Below are 24,604 nucleotides of genomic sequence, written 5' to 3'. Positions count from 1 at the left end.
GGAACGCCACCTTCCATTTCTACGCTTTGCACCCGAGCGCAGACTCTCAACATCCTGTTTCTCAGCAGGCGTCCCCCCCTGCCAGCCCCTCTCCTCCGCTGTTTCCTCCAGGGCTTGGCAGCTCAGTGGAGAAGTGATCCAGGAGAAGGAGTCAATTTGACCTTAGGATGAATTACAACACAGCCATACGCCCCTCGTCCAGCTGCCTCTTGCTGAGCATAAAGATCATGCAGCTGCAAAGGGAACTGAAAAAGACAGCGTGCTTACTTGCAGAACAAATTCTTGCATCTAAGTCTAATTTAAATTTAATTTAAAGAGAGGACACAAGACGAATAAAGTTTTTTACTATTCAACAAGAAATTAAAGCACTGAAGTGTTAATGAGGAATGTGTAAAAATATCCCCTTCAGCTAATTGTCCAACAAAAACAGCGTCTCTAAAAAGGTGGTGCAAACAAAGAGGTGGCAGCGCTTGATTGACAGGCCGTGCTCTCTGGTCTCGTGGCTCTATATTGGATGACCCAGGCTGATTAAAAATGCAGCATGCAGGGAATGGAATAGGAAGGGGAGAGGAAGGGCCGGGGTCAGGCCAGACCGGAGCCTCCAGGACGGGATGATAAAAGGCAGCGGTGGCGCCACTTCATGGTCACTATCTCCACCTGTCCATCTGGAGCAGCTATTGGCAGCACTCAGGCTAGCAGAGGACGGCAACATGCAGCACCGCCTTGGAGAGATAAGAAGGAGAAAGACATTATACAGTGTACTCACAAACAGAGGAGATACTGTAGTATGATCTGGCTTTATTAAAGCAGTGTGAAGCCAAGTTTTAAGTGTTTAGGGAATCCTCTAGGCGGAACCACAGGATTCATGTCTGTGCACCTTTGTGTGAGTGTCAATGGGCCCCTTTTCCTTTTTGTTTAAGGTGTTGGAGCTGGGAAATAACAGAAAGACTGCTCTAATCCCTATCATAACAGGCTTTATACTTTGATGAATGTGAGGTTTCCCAACCCTCATTACTTGCATTTGGAGGTAGATTTTTCCTGCTATGATTTTTGTCAGGTTAATATTTATCTAGCTGTCCGCAGTCTGTTTTCTAACACCTCCTCCCCTCACCGCAAAGTTGCTCTGATGCAAACAAACCGGTGAATAATTTACCACCTGGATTTCTGGCTGGCCCCGCTGAGCCTGGTGATGGCGGCGTAACAGAGGCTATGCTTTTTGGCCGCGGCCCTCCCCTCCCTACCTGTCATATAATGTGCTAATTGTGGAGACTGACTGACTGGCTGGCTCGGCTGCTCTCTTGGGACTTTGAGGCCCATGACAGGCCAGCCACAGTTGCCTCGTCAATAGATCTAATTGCTCCGAGAGAGGGGCCAGAGTGAAGGCTTTGGAGCATCAGGCGTTTGGTAAAGAGAAACCATGGCGCCATCACTGGGTCAGTAATCAAAGAGAGGCAGAGAAAGGATGGGGTAAGTGTAGCGCTGGCTGAATGAGGGAGCTGTCAGTCAAATACGCCTTGAATGATACATAATGACTAAGCTATCCCAGTCTGTCAGCGTGCCAGCATCTATCTGCCAGAGCAAGAGGAAAGCGAGAAGAGAGGAAAGTGAGAAGAGAGACAGGTAGAGCGCTGGAGAGGGAGCTGAGCAAGTGAAATGTCTGGCAACCAAGCGAGACAGGTCAAAGGAAAAATAAAGGACAAACAAAATTAATCTTTAAAAAAAAAATGAAAGAGATAAAGGTGAACAGAGCAAACAGTCCAGACAAGACGACTGTGCACTGTGCAGCCAGCTCTCCAGATCCATCAGATTGTTAGCCCCTTATCTCTCCCTGGAGATCGGCCTGTCCGGCCCCTGGCCCAAGGCCCCGGGAGGTCGGGCTACATCAATACCCAGGCTGCCTTTGTTCTTGTTCTGACTCCCTGCTTCACTGCTCTGGCTAACAGGCCACCGGCTACCGGACCTCAGCCCAGCACAACACCTCCTCTCTCCACAGTCAATAAAGACTTTGACACAGACGACTCTGTTCCTGGACGGTGTGGGCAAGCTTGTTTTTTCTGCTTGTGTGGGTATGAAAATGCAGAATCATCAGGGTTATAAAGAAAAGGACCCAAGATTACTAATTGGGAAATGAATTTCCCTGCTATGGCAAGTCAACGGAGTCCAAAAATGTGGGTTCTTTTGCAGAAAATGCTCAATTAACAGGCTGAAGAAAATTCTCAAAGCAAGGGGAAAAAAATCATACATAAAATCCAAAACTTAGATATTTGCTTTCAGAAGGTTTAAGGCAAATTTTTGTTTCCAGTTGTTTACAATAGATACTTGTGTTTAAATTTTTTTAACTGTCACTAGCCATAAACTCCCACGTGTCCTATAGACGGCAAATAAGTGCAACCACTAGAGGGAGTGGTCTCACACTAACCACTCCTCTCTCTCTCTCTCTCTCTCACTGCCGTCAAACTGACATTCATTTCCAATCTGATCTCCACCCAGCTCTTCTGCTGTACGTGTCTGTCCTGACTGAGTTAACATAATATCTTTATTGTTTGTAATCAACTTGCACAACCTTTCCTCAAAAAGTTTGCCATTTTCCAAAGTATTCTTCTTCGTTGTGTTTTAGTGGTCTGGCTTGAACCGTTGGCTAAACTGCTCGACACTGCCCCCTGATTTATGATGGTATTGCAACGTAGCAGAAATATGGACAGAATGAACGCAGGGTACGGGCATAAGTCGCAGTCCATATACGTTTGCTTATCACATGTAGAGAGAAAAAAAACCTAGCTTAAGCTTGGCTGCGATGTAAAATGACAAAGGTCAGCCTTTAACATAGAGTATACACAAATTGTTGTAATAAAAGTCATTGGAACATTATAGCTGTATGGTTTACCAAGTGATTGCTACAATGAAAGATAGTAACTCTCAATTTTTGTTAAAATAATACTGTAACAATATCCAAATTTGCGTCCAAAAGTTTGTGTCCTGTTTTGACATCACACAAACCTTGAAATTCATGGATTATTATTCTTATTTAAAAAAATCTGATTAGCTGCACTTTATTGTCATAAGCATGTGAAAGGCTTACAATCAAATGTATTTTCTCGGTCATGCCGTGTCTGAGTTTTATCAGAAATTGTCCAAATATGCATAACAGTAACCACAAATGACACTGAAGAATGGGATCAAAATATGTCTCTCCTACATCTTACATCAAGAGTAGGTCAATACTGTCACATAAATTATAAAAATGTGTTCTTTCAAATGAGAATTTCTCAGTAGGGACACATTTCTTATTCGCTTATGTTTCTTAAAACTGTCAATAACAACTGTGCATGTAGCCATACATTCAGACTCCATTGTAATAAGTTTGCACTTAAAATATTAGCCGTCTGTGAAATTGCATTGACTCTCTGTTTCTTAAGAGCCAGTAATGAGCGCAGTAAAAGCAGAAGGCCGAGTGTCTGGCTAGCCGGACACTAAAGACGAGTAGATATGACTGTAACTGCCGGGGTCAGTCTGGCTCCTGACGTGCACTCTGACTAACACACACACTCACACACAGAGGAGGGGGATGCCTCTTTGTCTCTTTGCTTGACCCGTGGGGATGACCACTAGCTTTCTACACCGGAGCCTGGCTGTGACTCCGGCCAGTGGAAGCCCCTCCCACACACACACACAAACACACACACATACGCACACAAACCTACACACACAGGAAACTCGATCCAGCCTGTCCACCAACTGCTTCAGAACATCAATAATTAATTAGAGAACAGCTATTGGCCCCAAGGGTCAGAGAGCAAGGAGAGAGAGTGGGAGCAGTGGGAGTGAAGGCAGTGGGAGGAAGTGAGGGAGTTGTGATTTTGTTTAATAAGTAACACAACACAGGCTTTGTTCTTCTGTCTTTGATTTTTAGAAACGGCATGAGAACCGTTCTCTGCCTCACTTTCTCTTGCTTGCACTCCCTCCGCACCATATTTGTGGGTTGAGCAAATATGTGTGAACCCTGATTAGAAAGATAGTTTTCCACTCACAACTAGTGGTGTCTTTCCATGCTGGTACTTTATGTCTTATCCAGATTTTCTTTAATGGGGCAGCTCCTTAAAAGGCATTAAAAACACACTCGGCTGGTATTTCTGCTCTTTTGTTTTTGGATGATCTGTTGCAGGAACAACAGCATGTCAGGCTGCCAACTTTAGAAACATTGTTTTAAAATGACCCTTTGCAGTTTTTGATCCCAGTGTTTCACCACGATCTCCTTTATCCACAGAGGTCTACCCCTTATTTCTAACACTTATTAAAAGAACTGGGATCTTTAACTTCTGTTGTTTTGTGGTTCCAGCGTTGGTTTCTGCAGAAAGTGCATCTGTCTCTCTGTTCAGCTCACTGACTGACAATATGCTGGCAGACTTTACTGTGTTTGTGTATTTTAGACCCTTTCTGCTTCAAATTACATTTGTGAGTCAATTAATCACCTTAATTACAGTTATAATAATTTAAACAAGTCAAATAAAGGACTACATTATTAGGCTGTTTGGTCATTTTCCAGACACATCAGGTTGCTGTGTTGAGCCTTATAAGACAAATTGAGGGTTGTCATGATACCAGGCATTACCATTTTTGATGATACTTGTAAAAATCAAACAATTTTGATACCATGGAAACAATGATAAAAGTCCCAGGCACATATTGTGTAATCTCTTGATCTTAATTAACAAAAGGTGCAAGAACTCCTCCACACTGTTGAAATTTCTCAAACACATGGAAGAGTGCCGGGGCCAAGTTTATTTGTGCAATTGAGACATTTTCTCCTCTGCAGTCACCTCCTCCGCTCTGTGTTTAATCATAAGAAACAGACATTTAACTTTTTTGTCTTTTAAGAGATGCTAACAGGACGTGAGAAGGGTCAGTGTTTGCCGACCTGTGAATCTGAACGGAGCAGAGCCGCTCTCTCTCTCTGTCTCTCGAGACAGTTTGAGTTGAAAATTTAACTGAAGATCTTTATTTTTTTTAAAGCTTCATAACTTTTGGACACTTTCACTCATTAAAATAACAGATTGCATCGTTTTAAAAGATGTGGTATTGAAAATTCATCAAAGTGTAACATTTTTTTTGACTACCTGACGTCAAAGTGTGGTCAATAGAAATGCTATTAGATATGCGTCATGCATTTAAATATCAGGATATAATTTCTTCTTTTTCTTTTCCCATTTTTTCTGTACTCTGCTTTCATTCAGTCCAACCTGTGTCATGCGATGAGATATTTAATAATATATTTCATCCATTTATCCCAAATTTAATTTCCTAACTTTGTCCGATGCCTTTTTGTTTGTTTTTTTCTTGTATTGCATTTTTAAGCTTCTGCACTCCTTGTTGCTCCTCCTTTCTACATCCACATTTATAAACACAGCGAGGTGCACTCCAGAATCAGGTGTATGTATAGTGAGTAATGTGAAGGTGGGGGTTTGATGTGACGTTTGTAACAGAGGCGTCAAACACCAAACCACCTCCATCAGGGCTGTATGAACACCTGGCACGTGTGTTTAAGTGTGTGTGTGTGTGTGTGTGTGTGTGTGTGAGTGTGATGAAGACGGGAGCGCCTCCTGTGCTCCAGATGTGGACCTGACAAGTTTATTAGCCTGTTCTGTGTTAAACAAGCTTCATGCCCGAGGTGGGGAGACAGAGAGAGGACTGATTCTACACATTAGGCCTCATTCTCCACGCCTGCTTATTCAAGCCTGCGAGAACTCCATCTGTCCCTCGGTCTCTCTCTCTCTCTCTCTCTCTCTCTCTCTCTCTCTCTCTTACTCACTTTACCCTACACTTGCTTTTCTCTCACACACTGGCACGCACAATATGCCCAAGTGAGACAAAAAAAAATAATTCTCAACAGTTTGTGTTTGTACAAACTCTGACCTGTGCCTGAAATAACTACTGCCACTTTCTCCAGCCCACATGTATTGGTATCGACTGTCAAAGACCACATCAGTTAAAGTCTAATGACTCTAACACACTTTAATAAACTAGTTGTCAGTTACCATTTTCCTTCACGGGCTGATTTAAGTTAATAGTTAATGGTTATATGGGATTGACTGGCCTGCTTTGACTGCTCTGACAGCCTTAACTCACTGACATTTCTCTCTTAAAGCTGCATCACTGTCATATTTTATGACATTGGAGGTTTTTACACATTTCAAGCATATCAAAAATGTAGGAAACACTGAATACTTGAATTTAGGAGACTTTTTTTAAGGACCTTTCTGGTTTGAAACTCATGATGGCAACAAAAAATGATCACTGTCAAAATATCAGAAGTCATCATTCTGTGCCACATCAACTCATCATTTATTTCTGTGTGTGCGTTCTCTCAGCGATGCCTCCAGGAAGCCCAGGACCAATCACACGTCACGAGTCGTCAGACAGCCTGGCGTCGGATCACAGCGGCCAGGAGGATGAAGAGTGGCTCTCTCAGGTCAGGCTCCACCTTAACCAATAAAACACTGTGTGACATTCAGTTTGTAAATAAGACAGTGACATGCAGACAAGTGATTGAATCTACCTGGTAATGAGTGAAATGTCACATGGAGGTCAGTTGAAGTGTAGATAAGTTGATGCTCAGGTGAAAAAACAAACATGGCTCCTGAAGAAAATGTTACAGAGCTTTATCACAACTTTCATTTATTCATTTTCTGATGGTCTGATACCAAGATCCGCAAAACTAAAAGAGATCCAACACTGAAATGTCTGTTATTATCAAATGAAGCAGAGATGACCCCTAAAGATCATGACGCAAAATCTAGAATCCAAAAAGATTGTAAGGGGACTGAGAATTTGAAGAAGTCCATTTTACCCAACCTCTGATAAACAGGCCTAGATTGGAGGAACCAAAGGTCTGATCTCCATATTAAACAGCCTCATCCTGTTTAAGTGATTTTTTAAATCCATTTTAAAACCCATAAAATCTGTCAACATGTTGATTCACACCATTTTATTCTACTTTTAGATGATATTGTCTGCACACTTGGGACATGCAGGAAGCAGCTTTTGATTATTTTCTTTCCCACAGATTTCCTCCTCTTGCTCCGTCAGATATCATAACTCACTTTGTGGCTTCTCTCTTGTCTCAAAAGCCGCCCAAAGTTGTGCCGACATGTTACTACTATTTGGTCAGGCCTTGTTTGAAAAACACACACCTTGATGTTTTCAGCTTGGTTAACCCTCAATGCACTCATCTCTGGTGTAGGCAGGTAACCCACTACATTTTCACCATCAATAATTCCACTGCATGCATAATTGATTAGTTAAAATGCAACCCACTTAGCTTGCACAGGGCCTGGTTCATATCTGCCATGATAGTTTGCCAGGAGCAAAACTATCCATTGCACTAACCTGGATTTTTGGTAACTTCCTGTCAGTACAGTACAGTGGTAGTGGTGCATTTGTCAGTGGTTGGAGGAGAACATTAGAGCTCTTAAGTGTGTCTGCAAATAGCTCCTATGGAACGTTTCAGAATATCAGAGACCGGTTATACATGGTAGTTTTTATTCCACATCCATTACACTTTGTAGAAAGACAAGAACATGTCAGGCACAACAGCTTGATGAATTGGAAATGATACAGGGAAGTTCCTACAAAGGGGGACACTGGATGGCCAAGCGGTTATGTCCCATGCCCAATGTCGAATCCAACCTCTGCCTTCTTCTGCATGTCATCCCAAAATAGTGGAAAAGTTTATTTAGTTGTATCGATAAGGACTCAGATCATTCAAGAGTATCAATATGGATATCAAAATCAATCAAAATTAAAGATGGCCATCCCTACACAGGGATACTGCTTAAACTAGTTGGATGTTTGAGAGGCACCAAACAAGCCTTTTACCCGTTATTAAGCTTGATCTGGCCTAATGCCCCGCCCAAGGAACAGGGTCTGTAAGGGCAAAAATAAGCAACGAGCCCTCAGCTGTGTCCAAAGAGGGACACAGTGGGAGGTGGATGCCACTGGACTGCAACATCTGGGCCGTCCATCCCTCTGCAAAGTGGGCACACTGGCAGCTGTTCAGCTCTGCGGCTGGGCGTGACATTGGTGGTGTTAACTGGCAGAGCACACACACACACACACACACACACACACACACACACACACACACACACACACACACACACACACACACACACACACACACACACACACACACCCACACACAGAGTGACAATCCCCTTCCCTCATTCAGTGGCCTAGTTTGCACAGCTGTGACAGGCTACCTATATCTGAACATGCATATGCATATACAAGTGTTAAAACACAGACACATGGGAGAATTAAGAGACCCGAGCTCTCACTGGTCTCTGGGATGTTGGCACCTGGCAGCCAGAGTGAAGCGTGTCTGTGAGCGGCGAGCTGAGAGCTGGGCTGAGGTGAGAGACGAACGCGTACAGAGTAAAGATAATGAAATGTGAGCAGCGAGACACCAAGAGGCGTGCTAAGTGCTGCAGGGAGTTGAAAAGTCAGAGCTAGCGTGGGAGAGCGGTTAAAATGAGAGTCCTAGGCAGGAGACGGTTAGAGAGTAAATTTTCGGCAGAGAGGAGATGGAGAGCAGAGGAGGCAGTAATAGTCCAATGTTCATGACTCCACCCCCCCCTCCCGCCTGCATTAGTGCCACTCAGCTTGGGCGCCCATGGACCACCTGCCACGCCAGTGCCATCTTACTCTCCCAGTAGGCCTCACCTCAGCCTGGCTGCCATGCTGCCGCTGGTGTCACACTCATATTATCCCTCTGGGAAGGCCTCGCATCATGCCGCCAGCATCTCCAAACACACACAAGACCTTGACGTGTTCTGACTTCAGTGTCAGACTTTCAGTGATGCAGGAGTTCAGGAGGCTTTTAGTTCAATGTCAGGTGGCTGAGTTCACCAGAGTTGAGATCAGGCTTTTAACATTCACTGTTTGTAAGAATACCAAAAGAAAGTAAAGTGCAATAAGTTCATTCTGAGCCTCTTTGGAGTTACAATTTAAATAATGATTAGTTTAACCGTTGGGTAATTTTGGTGCTGACTTAAGAAGGCGACAACTTTTTTTTAGTGTTCTTTGTTGGTTGTATTTTTTAAATATCTTCAAATGGATCTCTCTCTCACTGGCCATTACCTTTTGCAATCTCAGGTAGAGATCGTGACCCACACGGGGCCCCACCGGCGCCTGTGGATGGGCCCTCAGTTCCAGTTTAAGACCATCCACCCTTCAGGACAAACCACAGTCATCTCGTCCTCGTCCTCAGTCCTTCAGTCCCAGGGCCCCACTGACGTCCAGCAGCCTCTTCTGGACTTTGACACGGATGACCTGGACCTACACAGCCTCAGGTACTGTGACGTTCATATAAACAAAGATGTCTCTCTAATGAACTGAAATCACTTCATAGATTCACCCATCCCTTTACATAGACAGCTTTAAAATAATCCCTAAAACAACATCATCACCCTTCATGTGTTCCTGACCCAAACACCCATCCGAGGTCCTTCTGTTGGTAATAATTGTAATATTTGTCTGTGTGTGCAGGATCCAGCCGGTCCGTTCAGAGCCCGTCAGCATGCCCGGCTCGTCACGCCTGGTGCCGGATCGCAGAGGACAGCCCAACATCATGGACGCAGGAACAGGTAGGAGACTTCATCGATTTACTCTGCTGTATCTCCATCCTTTCCTCTACTCCTCTGTGATGCATCTGTGGTTCTTCTGTTTCATCGTACTCCTCCCTGCCTCATTCAGTCGTAGTTTATTCTACTCCACTTTCATTGTCTTGTGGCCGTTTCATTCTGTTGTGTTTTACTGCCATCAATCCCTTCACTTCAGACTCGTCACGATGCTGAAAGCTTATACGTCAGTGTGATATCTATTACCGACTCAGTATGGGGAAAAAAACTATTCCTGTATTAGCACATAATTCTTTGTCACTTTAATCATTATAGTATAAAAACTCGTCAACATGTAGAACCCCTTTGCACATGGCTTGTTTCTTTCAAGGTTTTAAAAAATGCACAAACATGGCACCTTCAGAAAACATTACAAACTTGACGACTTTTAACTTTTTATATTCAACATTTACAAAGAAAACATTTTCATATGGGGATGGAAAATCTGTGATTACTATTAAGACTAGGACTGTCAGCATTGACACTTTAGACATGATGTGATTTCACTTTAAAAAAAAAAAAACCTCTTAGACAGCTTAGTTGATAAGTCCAAAGTAATACCCGCCTCATGATGTCCAACATTTCACTTTTTTACATTTCACGTCCTCTTTCGCTGTTTTGATTTACTTTTTAATCCATCTTTTGTTTAGTTAATGTTTTAACCTTTTATCTACCACAAGTTCCTTATTTTCTTTCAAAATAAAAGCAGGATTAAATCCAAACAGAAAGTGAAGTACCCCACGGTTTAAACAATACAAAATAAAAGCATAAAAAACACTCTCAAGGGTCCTCAAATTCATGATATAATCACATATTCTCCTACAAAAGTTCTTCCTTTATTACAAGTCCTCTGGTTGTGAAATCAAAATGAGTGTATTTGCTATGGGATTCCCTTATCTTGTATCTACCACTACTACTTGTAGATTATAAATACCTACTACTAATCCAGGTTTTTGCAGACTTTGAGGGTGTTCTGCTGCATCCTCATTGTGTTTTTTCTGTATTAAAATCCTCTGTTATTGTTTGAGGAGGCCTGTGAAGTCTTCCAGCCATCAGACAGGATTGATACGGTTCAAGTGATTCTGATGTCCCTTTACATGTCTCCTGTAATCTTGTTACGATGTTTGGCTAATCCAATCACACACACGAGAGGATTTTCCCTTTAGAATATGTCTTTTACCCTTGAAACTGTCCTGCTGTTACGCGGGTCGTGCAGATGTTTGTGTGTGTTTGGATTAAGCGTGGTATTTAGAGCTGCTGCGGGTGGAGGAATCCTCACTTACCGTGTGACATTATATCCTGTTGCCTTTTGTGTGATGAAAGAGATAGAGGAGGCGTCTGCAAACATTATCTGCTGCGTCTTGTGACAGAAGCATCACTCGTGTGATCTGAGGCTGACGGACAGACGCTCCGGCTCCTTCACTCAGGTGTCAGGAAATATTTACAGCTCGTGTCACTAAAAGGTGTGTCGCAAATAGTTTCACATCACTGATAGCGTGTGTTTTTCTTCTGCACATACTTGTCAACACGTTCCGACACACAGTAGATAATCACAGATATGAACATTTGTTAGTACAGTTCTTTCTTTGGAAATCAACATGAAGCAGCATATACAGAACACAGTCACACAATTTTTTCTTTCAAAATTCCAATTTATTTTCTTTATTTGTTGTTAAATAATATTTTTTCCATCTACAAAAAAAGTTATTAAGCTTTGAGTAACAGACAGAGTGTCCCTTATTTTCTTTGATAAGTTTCTATAATCTTTTTATTCTAAGTGTTATTTTTGGGCCTGTAGACTTCTTTCTTTAGCAATGACAGCTGTAGAGAGACAGGAAATGGCAGGAGGAGAGAGTGGGGGACGGCATGCAGCAAAAGGCCGGGTTCCGACTTGAACCCAAGGCCGCTGATACAAGGACTGTTGCCTCCATGGATGGGGTACGCTACACAGCCACTAGGCTATCTGTCGCCCCCACTTTTTATAACCTTTTAATGGCTACTCTTCTTTGCATATTACATATTAACAGAAGTATCGAACACAACATTAGTTTGGATTTTTAATTCCTCATTCATTTTTATTAAAAGTTTAGTTTTTTAGTAGTTCATTTCAACGTTATTTTAGGGAGTCTGAAGATTAGTACTTTAATAATTGAAAACTTTTTAGGGTTTGAACTAGTGAGTAAACAGATACACAGGTGTGATTTATTAATCATCAATAATGGTGAGCTACTGGTAATGGTCATCTTCCTGAGGTAGAAAATAAAATCATTTTTTAGTCAGTAATATTTGTATGTCCCTTTTGTGTAAAAATTATTAATGGATGAGAACATTTTGATTAATAGATTGATTGATAGAACTTTATTGTCAGACATGGTCTGAATTATGTCTTGCATCACAGCAGCTCCACTTGCAACATAAAAAAATAAGAGAAGATACCAAGATACAAACATCTGACACAACACTCAAACACCAAACAAACATTCAGAGGCCTTCAACTTGCTTTGCTCTGGGATTCAGCTCATCAATCAGTTTTAGAAATTGACTGGTGAACAAAAGAGTGCTCCAGTCTAACCTTATTAAAACGTGGGAGCCTATATCTCCGGTTTGATGGCAACAGTTTATATTCTGTGAACAGAGCGTGGTCAGGATCAGAGGCGAGGCCGATGGCCAGCCTTAACATGCTTTTATCGTAGGCCGATTCATAGAGTCTTTGCATGGTGGTGGACAATTTTAAAATAAGGTTACATAATTGACATTTGGACAAGAGCCCGACCGATTTATCGGCCAGCTGATAATATCGGCCGATATTAGCGTATCCAGTGACTGTTAGTATTGGCTAATTTTATCTCCAATATTCGCCGATATCAATATAATTTAAATTCAGTTTCATTGTATTACACTAGCAGTTCTCCGTCACCAGCAGAGTGCTATATGGGTTCTTCTCTTTGTTTTACAGTTCTTTTAATTCCAAACGTACCCTGTAGCATGCATATCAACAAATGTCATTTCAGTCCTTCTTAAACTTTACGATATCTCTGTGGCTCAAAATGTCATTTAACTCTTTCTTTAGCCATTTTTAAATGTTTTTTTAAGAATGCAGATCTTGTCAGCTTAATTCATATCTATGCCTTACTTTGGCTCCAGAGGTGTCAAAGGTTGAAATTTGTAAATTGAGGCTGCAGCTTCTTGTAGAGCTTGACTTTATGATACAGACCTACAGCTCCCCCTGTGTCTAATCCCCTGACCTTCGCTATCCTCCTCCTCTTTCTCCGTCTCTATCTGCATCCTTCTATCCGCCCGAAGTCCTATCTGTTGTTCTTCTATCTGCTGCTGCTGTCCTCTGTGTTTTCAGTTTCTTCTCTAACTGGTTCAGAGCAGAGAGAGAGACAAGAGGACAGAGCCAGGCCCAGGGATGGAGGTGATGCTTATCTGTGTGTGTGTGTGTGTGTCTGTGTGTGTGTGTGTGTGTGTGTGTGTGTGTGTGTGTGTGTGTGTGCATAGAGAGGGTTTAGTGTTGTGTCCTGTCACTGCTGTGGCGCCGCCTCTTATCGCACACACATCACTTTTGTCTCACCCTCTGAAGAGCAGGCCTGTGTGTGTGTGTGTGTGTGTGTGTGTGTGTGTGGCAGAAGTTACCAATAAGAGTGTGAAGGCTGAGAGCGACAACTTTTTTTTGTGTTTGTATAAAGCAGCTTGTAACATGTTACCAGCCTGAGAACAATGAGAAGTCATCATGCATTTCCAGTTGTGCTAATAATCAGAATTAAAAAAATAGTGAGGATAGAGCTGACATTGAGATAGGTTGACACATTTCTGAGCATGCTGTCACCGTTTAGATTTCACTGATTGAAGGTTGATAGCAGCCTCTTTGTTGGGCTTGAAATCACCAGAGACGTTGATATTGTGGCAACACTTTGTAACTTCAGTACTGTGTATTGCACATATAGATGGTTTCACTCTGGGCGTGGGGATAAGTCACTACTGTCATTTTAGCAAAGCTGTGATTGGTTGACAATTCTCTTTTTTTTCTAATTATGGCATTTTACATTTTGCTGTTTTTGGATATATGACATCTGCTGTGGGACACTTTGCTGATCACAGTCTCTGGACGAGTAATTACAATAATATACATTTTAAGAGAGAGAAAATAGAAAATAAAACTTTCAGCCAACTGACCCCTGCGTCAGAGAAGAAAAGAAGAGAAACAGACACAATTGAAATAAAGTGACAAATATGAAGTAGAACCTACTTACGAACCTAGAAAACGATAAACGTGATTAGCGCGGTATTATCTTTCTTAATATAAATATAGTAAATGTTTGATAAAAGTTTGATAGATTTAAACCTTTAATTACACCACTCAAACACTGAGAAAGGGGAGGAGCTAATTCACCTTTGATGCTTGTTAGCACTCAATATTAAAGAGAAGAAGAAACAGACGACAAACAGCCAATCATGTTGCGGGGTTATGCAAAAGCAAGCGCACAGACGTTTGGAGTAAAATGGAAACTTTCACTCAGGAGCAACAATCAGCCTTTGATTTAGAAAAAAATGATACATTTACATATCTCGTTATAATTATTGATATCGACTGATATTACATCTTTAGTCTTATCTCTGAGCCCTAATGTGAAGTAAATGTAACATCATACAGGCGTGTAAGTTTAAGGTTTCAAATGTCAGTATCGTGACAGTGCTACTATGGGATGTGTGCATGTTGTCTGCTCATGATTTCTTTCAGAAGTAAAGTGTTTCCTTCAGAGTCCTCGGGCTCAGCGAGGTCGTAAAAAAAGCTGCAGTTTTCTCCACAGTGACTCACTTACAGTCAGTCAGTCTCCCCAGTGTCTGCTCTCATCTTATCTCAGCCCATACACTCTGCTTATCTCTGTTTCCCCGAGGTGATGGGACGCCATCTGCATGGACACACGCACACACATACAGACACACACACACACACACAAGCACACACTCTGTATGTTGTACAGTGCTTCCAGTCATGGCTTCTTGACTCAGCATATCTGTCTCTGCAGAGGGGACAAAGGAGCCCGACACCAACGCTGCTGTCTCACTTTCCACCAGCCGCAAAATATACAGGATCAATGTGTAGCTGTTATCAATACCCCCCCATCTGCACCCCAGGCCTTGCTGTGGGGTGCATGTAAGTTGTGTGTTTGTGTGTATGTCTGTGTATGTGGCGACTTCAGCCCCAGCTAGACTACACAGTGGCATTTTGTGGCCCAGGAGGTCGTATCAAGAGAGAGAGAAAGAAAAGGAGACAGACCTGAAAGAGAGATAACACAGCAAGACTGAAAGAAACAGTATTTAATCTTACCTGTGTGTGTGTGTGTGTGTGTGTGTGTGTGTGTGTGTGTGTTGTGTGTGTGTGTGTGTGTGTGTGTGTGTGTGTGTGTGTGTGTGTGTGTGTGTGTGTGTGTGTGTGTGTGTGTGTGTGTGTGTGTGTGTGTGTGTGTGTGTGTGTGTGTGTGTGTGACCTGATAAATCATCCAGGCCGGCTCCACACACTCCTGTAGTTGTGTTTTGACTCTGCAAATAAAGCCACCCTGCATCAAAACAGGAAACAACAACAAAAACCCCTTCATGTTGCGTCAGCCATGTTGTTTTTGTTGTTGTCATCTTCAGTGTGTGTGTGTGTGTGTGTGTGTGTCTGTGAGTGTGTGTGTTTGTGTACAGTATGTCCTTGTCTTTGTCGCCACGTCTCTGCCTCACTTTGTGTGTGTGTGTGTGATTTATCTGTGGGGGTAGATCAGTGATAGTGTGTTAGCTGGCGGCAGAGCAGAGCAGGCAGGATGAGATGGAGCTGTCTTATCACTAAACGCTGAAGACACTTTAGAGAGCTACTGGACTTTGGCACTGGGAGTGTGTTGGAGTACGACCGCTGTACTGATTGACATAAAAGACCATTAAAGGATGGGGATTTGTTTTCTTTCTCTGAAAAAGAAAGTAAAGACGAGCTTTAGGATTCCAGGTGGGACAAAATATAGATACGCCGATGTCCTCATCATGACTCATGTGTAACAATGTGCAATTTTCAAATCACTGGTGCATTATATCCTGAATTGAATTTAAAAAATGCCACTCTAAACAGATTTCCCAACCAGTTTGATTTACTGTGCCACATATCCATGACTCCTCACAATGGTAATAAAAACATGAATGAAGGAAGACATGTATGGTAGCTAATTGGCTAATGGAGAAATTGACACTGGGAGAAAAAAAAGAAGAAGCATGATAGTTGGTGAAAAGGACACCGGAATGCAGTGAATACATTAATTAGTCACATTTTTTATACTTAAAGGAAATCAGATATCTTGATGTATCATATGATGGTCTTGCAATACATCAAATATCACAGATTGATCACTGGATTGTGAGATTTGTTAAGTTGGCCTCGTATCGTATCGCAGTGTGAGTTAACCTGTGATCCTATTGAACATTATTTATCATGCATGTTTAGATATTTTAATCTCATACTTGGTATTGGCCTACTAAGGTAAAGTATTGGTTGTGCATCATTCCCCAACTTGTCAGATACCTGGTGGCTTAGTCAATTGCTCTCTGATTCAGGCTGGGATAAAGCAGGTAGCTGCATGGACTGAACCGAACTCTGTTTTCTAATTAACAATAGTAAATGTGCAAATTGGGGCTAGAGTTTGAAATATGGCAGTCCATTTACTGGTAAAAAATTAGCAATGTCCTGTTTAACTGTCAAAAATAAACCATTAAATCAAGCAATGATACATTTCACATACATGTCAAAGTTAAGCATGCATTATATTTCTGCATCAAATCTGCTTAGCTAGACATATTGCTTAATATTGCAAAATCTAAATAGAGGGGTACCTACAGAGGGGAGAGATTTGAAGCCTTGTGTTGCGTTTGAGTCATGTAAGTGTGTGTATGTGTGTTTACTGTATGTTTGCCCTTGCGACTCAAGTTGAGTGTGTGTCAGTCCATTAGCAGCATCCTGTAAAACAGTCAGTTAATCAGTGTGGGATCAGCAGCTATCAGCCATTAGCCACATCCACCCCACATTATCACAGCTCAGTTACCATCACTGACGCTGTGTGTGGTTGTGAGTGTGTGTGTAGGTGTGTGTGTGTGTGTGTGTGTGTGTGTGTGTGTGTTTGTGTGTGTGTGTGCGCGCACCTACTCAGATTCTCTGTTTCACGTAAACATCATATGTCTCAGTGAGATGTAGCTCCACAACAAACCTCCACAACAGCTTCAGTGTCCGGTGTCATGGATTAATTTAGCAGGTTGACATCTGCTGTAAGGATGAACAACATTTATATCATTTACATTAAACCGTTAAGTAAGGCCTCAGATTCAATGAGAAAGACAGTACACGTGTTTTTAACACACTTTTAGACACAGCTAGTCAGTAGGGGGAGCTCTGAATGTTTTGGCCTCACTTTTTGCTAATGTCAAGCCGTCCACCTTTTAAACGATCTATGGTGGGAACTCAAGGTATGGATAGTCTTTGCAATTTGTATTTTTCAAGCTGAGTAAAATAAATGGAAGCTTAACTTTAATTATAAGAAAAAAAACCCAAAAGATCATTTTCAAATGGTCAGTAGAATCTTTAACTGTGTCTTATGTGTAGCCAGTGAACTAAAGCTTGCACAAACACAACAAGGTTTCTATCATTCTTTTGTGTGAAAGCAGGCATGCACCTGTTAGCATCACCAACACAGTGCCCCTCTTGTCCCTGTGACCCCACCACCATCAGCACCACCACCCTGAGGCGAGAAGGGGCTTTCCCGTGCATTATTGTTCTCACAGGGGCTGGAGGAGAATGAAAGAGAGCGCTATGAATGAGTGAATAAAAAAAAGACGACACACACACCTGCACACACACTCACTCAGACACACACACGCACACACACACACTCTGCCTGCCATCTTTCCCTCCCTCTTCATACTTGAGCAGCCATTTAAAAGAGTAGGCACCTGTGCTGTGGTATTCTGTCTCCCTTTCTTTTTCTAATACACACATACCCCAGTAAGTAACCTATACCCCACAATTACCTCCCGGCCTCATAAAGGGCCCTTGTATTTTTGTGCTATAGTGGCCGCACTGACAACGGTGATCGCACAGGCCAGAAAGATGCCCGGCCATCCGATCTCTTCCTTAAAGACAAAAACCCTCATTTCCCGTGACCTCCCCCCCCCACCCTCCTCTCCCACATCCCTTCATTCCTCCTCTCTTGATTTTATTTTCATCAATAGCCACCTTTGTCACCTTGCTGCCTCCCTATCCCCCCTCCTCCACCCATCCTGTCCATCGCCTCAGGGTGTGTTTGGTGACCCTTTGGTTGGTGACAGAACTTAACAGCAGATCTCTGTGGTCATCGGCACTCTATTTAGTTTTTGTCATCACCAGCATTCAAGGCTAAAGGGAACCCGCTGAGCTGTTATCAGGATGAGAAAAATGATCTGCCGGAGAATCTGAAAGAAAAGGAAGTTTGAGTTTGGGCGAGTAACATACTTAAATATGGTTTACATACAGGTCCTGGAATTCTTGGAATATCTCCTGGTAGTTTGAGATGTATACCCCCAGACAGATTTTATCATTGGAAGCCTTAGAATAAATGTGACTCAATATTAGGAGTGTTTTTGGTAGTATAGTGGTGGCTATGACTCAAAATGCTGCTAAGAGACTAGGTGGCTTGTAACTGTGACTTTTACTAAAAATCATGTCAAAGTTCAGATAAGTTTTGATGGTTCAGAAGTTTGACTGAAAACACCACATACAAAAGTCTCCCCAAAAAATGATGATTACAATGACAGTTGACAGAAAATATTCAGACCCACTTACCCTCTTTGGTACACTCCCGCCACACACCTGAACAGGTAAAAAGGTAAGACCACACCCAAGTGCAAATTTTTGGACAAATAATTAACCAAGTTAAAATACACATCATGGCTCCTATAAGTACAAAACTGTCATGGTACTCCATTGACATATTTGGAATTAGTTAAGTTTTTTGAGGGGTAAGAATTGGAATTTAATTTATGTTTTGCCAATGATATTCAAACTATACTTATTTAAAGTAGATATTGTAATACACAATGCAAATGAGGCAGATTTTTGTCTTTGCTTTATCACAAAAGATAACTTTCTGGAGCAGTTCCAAACTATTGCAAAATGATTATTAACTCCTAATATTTGAGGGTTTTCTTCTAGAGCAATAAAAGTGTTTTTGGCATTGTTTTGTCTAACGAGACATACAAACATAAAAAAAATTGAATCATTACTTAATTCAAAGCTTAAATAAGAAGATTTTTAGGATCTTTGATTAACGAATGGCTGAAATTATTTCAAGCCCATTGATTAATTAACCAACTATATTGAGCATGAAAGGAAACTCAATTGACAATGTTTCTTCCTTTCCCCCCCCATTTTCTTTCTCCACTCTTTGTGTCTCTCTTCTGTAACATCTCTGAGATTTATCGTTTAGTCACTTTTAAGACTTCAGGAAGTGTGTTGACTTGCATGTGTGTGTGTTTCTGTGCGTGTGTATGAGAGTGTGAGGCTTTGGGGACTGCAGGGCGGGAATGGTTTAGCCACATGTCGGGATTTATGGCGAGTGTATGCGTGACTGAGATCAGGGAGTGACATGGATTGATATGGGTGAGTGCTGATCAGGTTTTTGTGCTGCTGTTATCTGTCTTTGTGTGTGTGTGTGTGTGTGTGTGTGTGTGTGTATGTGTGTGTGTGTGTCGTCTGTCTCTTTATGTGTTTGTGTGTGGGTTATGTGTTTTGTGTTGGCGCACTTATAATCTGTGAGAGATGGAATGCCCTCCAGCATTAGTGTTCTACAGCAAGTGCATGTGTGCCTGTGCATCCATGTGACTGTGTGTGTGTGTGTGTGTGTGTGTGTGTGTGTGTGTGTGTGTGTGTGTGTGTGTGTGTGTGCATGTGTGTGCAGAGCCAGAGGGCAGTGAAGACTGAGCAGCTGCTCTTTATAGTGACTGAACGGACACCAATGTGTCGGGCATCTGCCACGCGTTCACCCTACCGCCTACCCACTGGAGTGTGTGTGTGTGTGTGTGTGTGTGTGTGTGTGTGTGTGTGTGTGTGTGTGTGTGTGTGTGTGTGTGTGTGTGTGTGTGTGTGTGTGTGTGTGTGTGTGTGTGTGTGTGTGTGTGTGTGTGTGTGTGTGTGTGTGTGTGTGTGTGTGTGTGTGAGAGAGAAGCTGTGTTGGTGTGTAATCATGTAATCAATCATTCTTTTTATTAGTACTTTCAGAGTGTTTAGCGTCATTTTTAATTTGTGTGTGTGTGTGTGTGTGTGTGTGTGTGTGTGTGTGTGTGTGTGTGTGTGTGTGTGTGTGTGTGTGTGTGTGTGTGTGTGTGTGTGTGTGTGTGTGTGTGTGTGTGTGTGTGTGTGTGTGTGTGTGTGTGAACCAGCTGCTGAAACACAGGATCATGTCGACGTTCCATGTTCATCTCCAGTGTGAAAACACTCGCACACACATGTTCAAACACTTTCATGTCACACAGCAGCAGTGTGTCCCAGTGAGGGTGAGGGAGGGTGGGTCGGGTAGGGGGAGTTGCTTTGGTGCCACCCTCTCATTCCCATGACCTCAATCTGAGGCGGGCGCTCTGCCAGGCCGCCCATTGCACTGTCTGCTGGGCCCGCCGCCACTTAAAGATGAGAAGGGGAAGTATTGCTGCAGCCGTACACTGACCTCACACACTCTGACACACACACAGCATTGACTTCTTCTGACTCTATGTCCTATCTCAAAAAATGAAGCCAGGAAAAGTAGAAAAAAAGTCAAACTTTCTTCGGCTAGAACTTCACAAATATATCTTGTTTACCCAAGATATTTCAAGAAGCACTTTCAGAGCAGAAATAAGATATTAAGTTCAAAATCCAACATGATATGCTTGGTCATTATTCTTTCCTGTAAACACAAGCAGATGATGTTGTGCGGTCACACCAGTACACAGGTAGTACTCAGGACAGTGTAGGCCACTACAGAGTAGGCCACTACAGCATAGGCCACTACAGCATAGGCCACTACAGAGTAGGCCACGACAATATAGGCCACTACAGCATAGGCCACTACAGAGTAGGACACTACAATATAGGCCACTACATCTAAGGCCACTACTATATAAGCCACCACATCATAGGCCACTACAACTTAGGCCACTACATCTTAGGCCACTACATCTTATGTCACTACAGCGTAGGCCAGGGCATAGATTTCACCACAGAGGTACAATCCAGGCTTTAAAGGGATCATTTTTATCATTCTCACTCACTCAGGTGTTTTCACTTATTTTAACTTTTTACACCAATTCTCAGTTCACACACACACACACACACACACACACACACACACACACACACACACACACACACACACACACACACACACACACACACACACACACACCCAAACACACAACCACCTTCCTGTTACAATTACAACTTTATCATTCCTGTTAGGTGATGGAGTTTGGTGACCTTGTGTTACTCTCAGCTCTGCCCACCATCAGCTCTAATCAGCCATAACTGAAAACACCTGTCTCTGTGTGTGTGTGTGTGTGTGTGTGTGTGTGTGTGTGTGTGTGTGTGTGTGTGTGTGTGTGTGTGTGTGTGTGTGTGTGTGTGTGTGTGTGTGTGTGTGTGTGTGTGTGTGTGTGTGTGTGTGTGTGTGTGTTTGACCTTTTAAGTTAGTGAGGCAAAGCAGTAAATTAGGGACAAACTCCAACCAGACGTTCATCTTTGTGCCTTTCAAAACACAGACTGTTATACGATGTGTTATCCCTTCACTGTTTTATAGTGTTTCTTTTTTTGTTCCTTTTCTTCTTCATGTCCTCAATGTAACACAACCAAGGACAAAAACACAGCATCATCAGGAGTGACACATCTTTCTTTTTTTTCCGCTTCTCTTCTTTCCATCTGTTCCTCTTTGCTTCGCTCAAACTCTCTCGGTCCACACTTTGCTCTCCCTCTCTCTCTCTCTGACACTAACACTCTCTGACAGTGTCTCCATGCTGTCGCGCACTAATCCACCTCTGAGAGGTGTTAAAGCACTTCCACATTCACACACACACACACACGCACAACCACAAAAACACACACACACACAGTGCCGCTCTGGATCCCGTAAGGTATCGATCTGCAATCCCGCTCGCTCTAATGGGATTTTTTACACCTAAGCATCAGAAAGGCCTAATGCATCGCTTCACATCTGATGCAGTCACGCAAACACACACACACACACTCAGAACACACACTCTTACATACACACACACACACACACACACACACACACACACACACTTGCTCATACACAGAGATTATTACGGCCTGGCTGGCAAGTGTGGTAAAAAATAAATAGAGGATGGAAGAGAAGAATGCACTCAGCAGCATATGCATCTAACTTCCTCAGCATCTGACTCATGTCACAGAGTATCTCTACATCACACACTAACACACACACATACACAACTTCTCTAAGTGTGACTGTGAAATAATGAATCCCTTCGCACAACTTTTTAATGAAGACAAGATCTAAGCCGTCTCTCTGAACCTGTCAAATTAAAACAGGCTGTTTCTAAACCGTTTATTTTTTTATTTTTGCAGGGACCTTAAAATAACCTTTCATGGATAATGAAATGCATAATTACTGTCCTGTGACAAGTTGCTATTTAAACACAACTGCGTCTTCAATTTTAAATGTATTAAAAAAAAAAAGGTTTTCAAGTGTTTTAGCACCCTTCCAGATCTGATGTCCATCCACACTAACAAACCTTTCATGACATATGACATCACTCTTCTCATACCCTCAGCATGAGGGGTGTAGGTGTAAGAGACACTGGTTCTTTTAACCAAATCATTAGTGCTTATTTACACAGAACATGATAAATTAAGCGCGTCTCCTGCACAGTTGTCAGTAGTATCATTAAAAAGCTGTTTTGTTAATTTCTGTAACCCAAATAAGGAACATCAGAACACAACAACAAGCACCAGTTATTGGTAGATTTGTGAATTTAATGCAGCGACATATTGCAGAATTACTATGAAATGGAAATAAAATGTAGTGTAGCAACATGCGCAATCAATCTGGCTGAATGTGAGTCTACTTTTTATGCACACAAAGTCACCGAAATGACACTCATTTGGCCGTTTGCCTTAACACATGCAGCTAACCCTGAACATTTTTGGGGGATTTTTTTGAGGTTTTACGCATGTGTGAACAGGCCAGCGAGCGTGTCAGTCATTTGTTTTGATGATTTGTCTGTTGGTTTAGCTTACTTTGTGACATCAAATCTGAAGAAGGAAAAACTTGAATTAGCCATTACTCTGTTTCAGGATTAGAAAATGAAATAAGCTTCTCAAACAGCTTTGACTTCAAATGTCCTGGAACACAACAGAATATACAAACAGATGCTTGCATGTTAGCTTGTAGTTTTCTGCGCCTGCTCTGACAACATTTTCAGAGGATTGAAGTTGTGCGCATGTTGTTTCAGAAGCAGAAATATTACTTGTAGAGATATCAATGCCCATGCTCTGAATATTGAATCTTTGTTTTTTCAGTTGCAAAACAGAAAGTCTCTGTTGGCTCCTTTTTCAAACTTCTTACTTTTTCTTCATCGCCTCTTTCCTTCCTTTTGTTTTTCTCTGCGTCACCTCGGGGCTGACAAGGTGGGGGCCGACTGCAGGCTCATTTCCTTAGCAGGTGTGTGTGTGTGTCTCTTTCCTCCTGTCTGTGTGTGTGCGTGCATGCATGTAGTGAAGTGTGTGTGTGTGAGAGCAAATAAATGCAGATACTATCTGCTCACCTGCTCCCGCCAAGCCACAGAAGCAGCCATTGTGTGTCCGTGCTGGTCAGCTAAAGACCAGCCCCCTCCAGCTGACAACAGGTGTGTGAGTGTGTGTGTGTGTGTTAAAGGATAATATCAAGGAGGATATTGTTTGTGCCCGGGTGGGAGGAGGAGGAGGGAAAGGGGAAGAGGTTACAGCCTTTCTCTCTTCACCTGGAAATTATGTCCTGCCGCCATTTTACTGGAGTGTGTTTCCAATCACCGCAGGAACGTGAGAAATGTCCGCTTGGGAATTCCTCCCCAGCTTCCTGTCTGTCTCACGGTGTGTTAGTGTGTTTGTGTGGGTCTCAGTGTCTAAGAGAACGAGAAAGAGAGACGGAGAGGGTGTCTGCGCTTGATTGTGGATGTGTATTAAAAGTTGTGGATTTCCTCTCCATCACTTCCAGCTGGTCATTTGCAGTTCTTCTTTTTCTTTGCTAAATAGAATTCCCCACCTCTGTGGACCTGAATCTGTTGTGTTTGTGTTCGGAAAAATAAAACCAACTCAAAGAATGTACTTCAGATGAACTCGTCCTGTGCTCTGCCGATTCTCACGGTTTAGCAAAGTGTGATTAGGAAAGAAAATTGTTCAGATTTTTTAATGTTTATCAAAACAATCTGCACCACACCCTTGTTTGTATCAGGATGGAAGCAGAAATGTCAGAGACGCGTCTTTAGAAATGGACTGATAGAAGTAACTTGCTCCTCGTCTTCATACCAGAGAAAAATAAAAAGTGAATTCACCCCCCGTACAGTGTGTGCCCATGATGACAATAACTAATCAGACTTACTTTGTTTTTTGTACCAGGCTGTTAACATGTTAATTTATGCTGTAAAAAAGCATTTTTTTTGGCTGTGGTGTGTATGTGACTTCGAGGGTTCTTGGAGCCAGCTCAAGCGGACACTCTGCTAACTGCAGGATTTTGCACTTCTGCATTGGCTTCATTTTTCAAGACCGAAGGTTAGCGCTTGGTTTTAATGAGTGAATCCTGACATAGAGCGTCTTCAGTGGCCAGAAGACGCGAAAGAAGCTATATACTTATTATCATTATTATGTTCCTGATTTTGGCAAGTTTCTTACA

General features: G+C 42.4%; 1 protein-coding gene across 3 annotated transcripts in view; it reads left to right on the top strand.

The window, feature by feature from the left end:
• bcas3 (BCAS3 microtubule associated cell migration factor) overlaps positions 1-24,604 on the top strand; it is a 336,126-nt gene that overhangs the window by 111,599 nt on the left and 199,923 nt on the right. For all 3 annotated transcript variants that reach the window (XM_065960137.1, XM_065960136.1, XM_065960138.1), the window contains 3 exons: positions 6,366-6,466; positions 9,151-9,347; positions 9,544-9,641. In XM_065960137.1, the coding sequence (XP_065816209.1) occupies positions 6,366-6,466; positions 9,151-9,347; positions 9,544-9,641 (396 nt within the window). The remainder of the gene's footprint in view (positions 1-6,365; positions 6,467-9,150; positions 9,348-9,543; positions 9,642-24,604) is intronic.

Source organism: Labrus bergylta, chromosome 11, assembly GCF_963930695.1.
Source record: "Labrus bergylta chromosome 11, fLabBer1.1, whole genome shotgun sequence".
Classification (NCBI taxonomy): Eukaryota; Metazoa; Chordata; class Actinopteri; order Labriformes; family Labridae; genus Labrus; species Labrus bergylta.
Note: the sequence above shows the minus strand (reverse complement) of the source record. Positions and strands in the feature narration are given on the sequence as shown.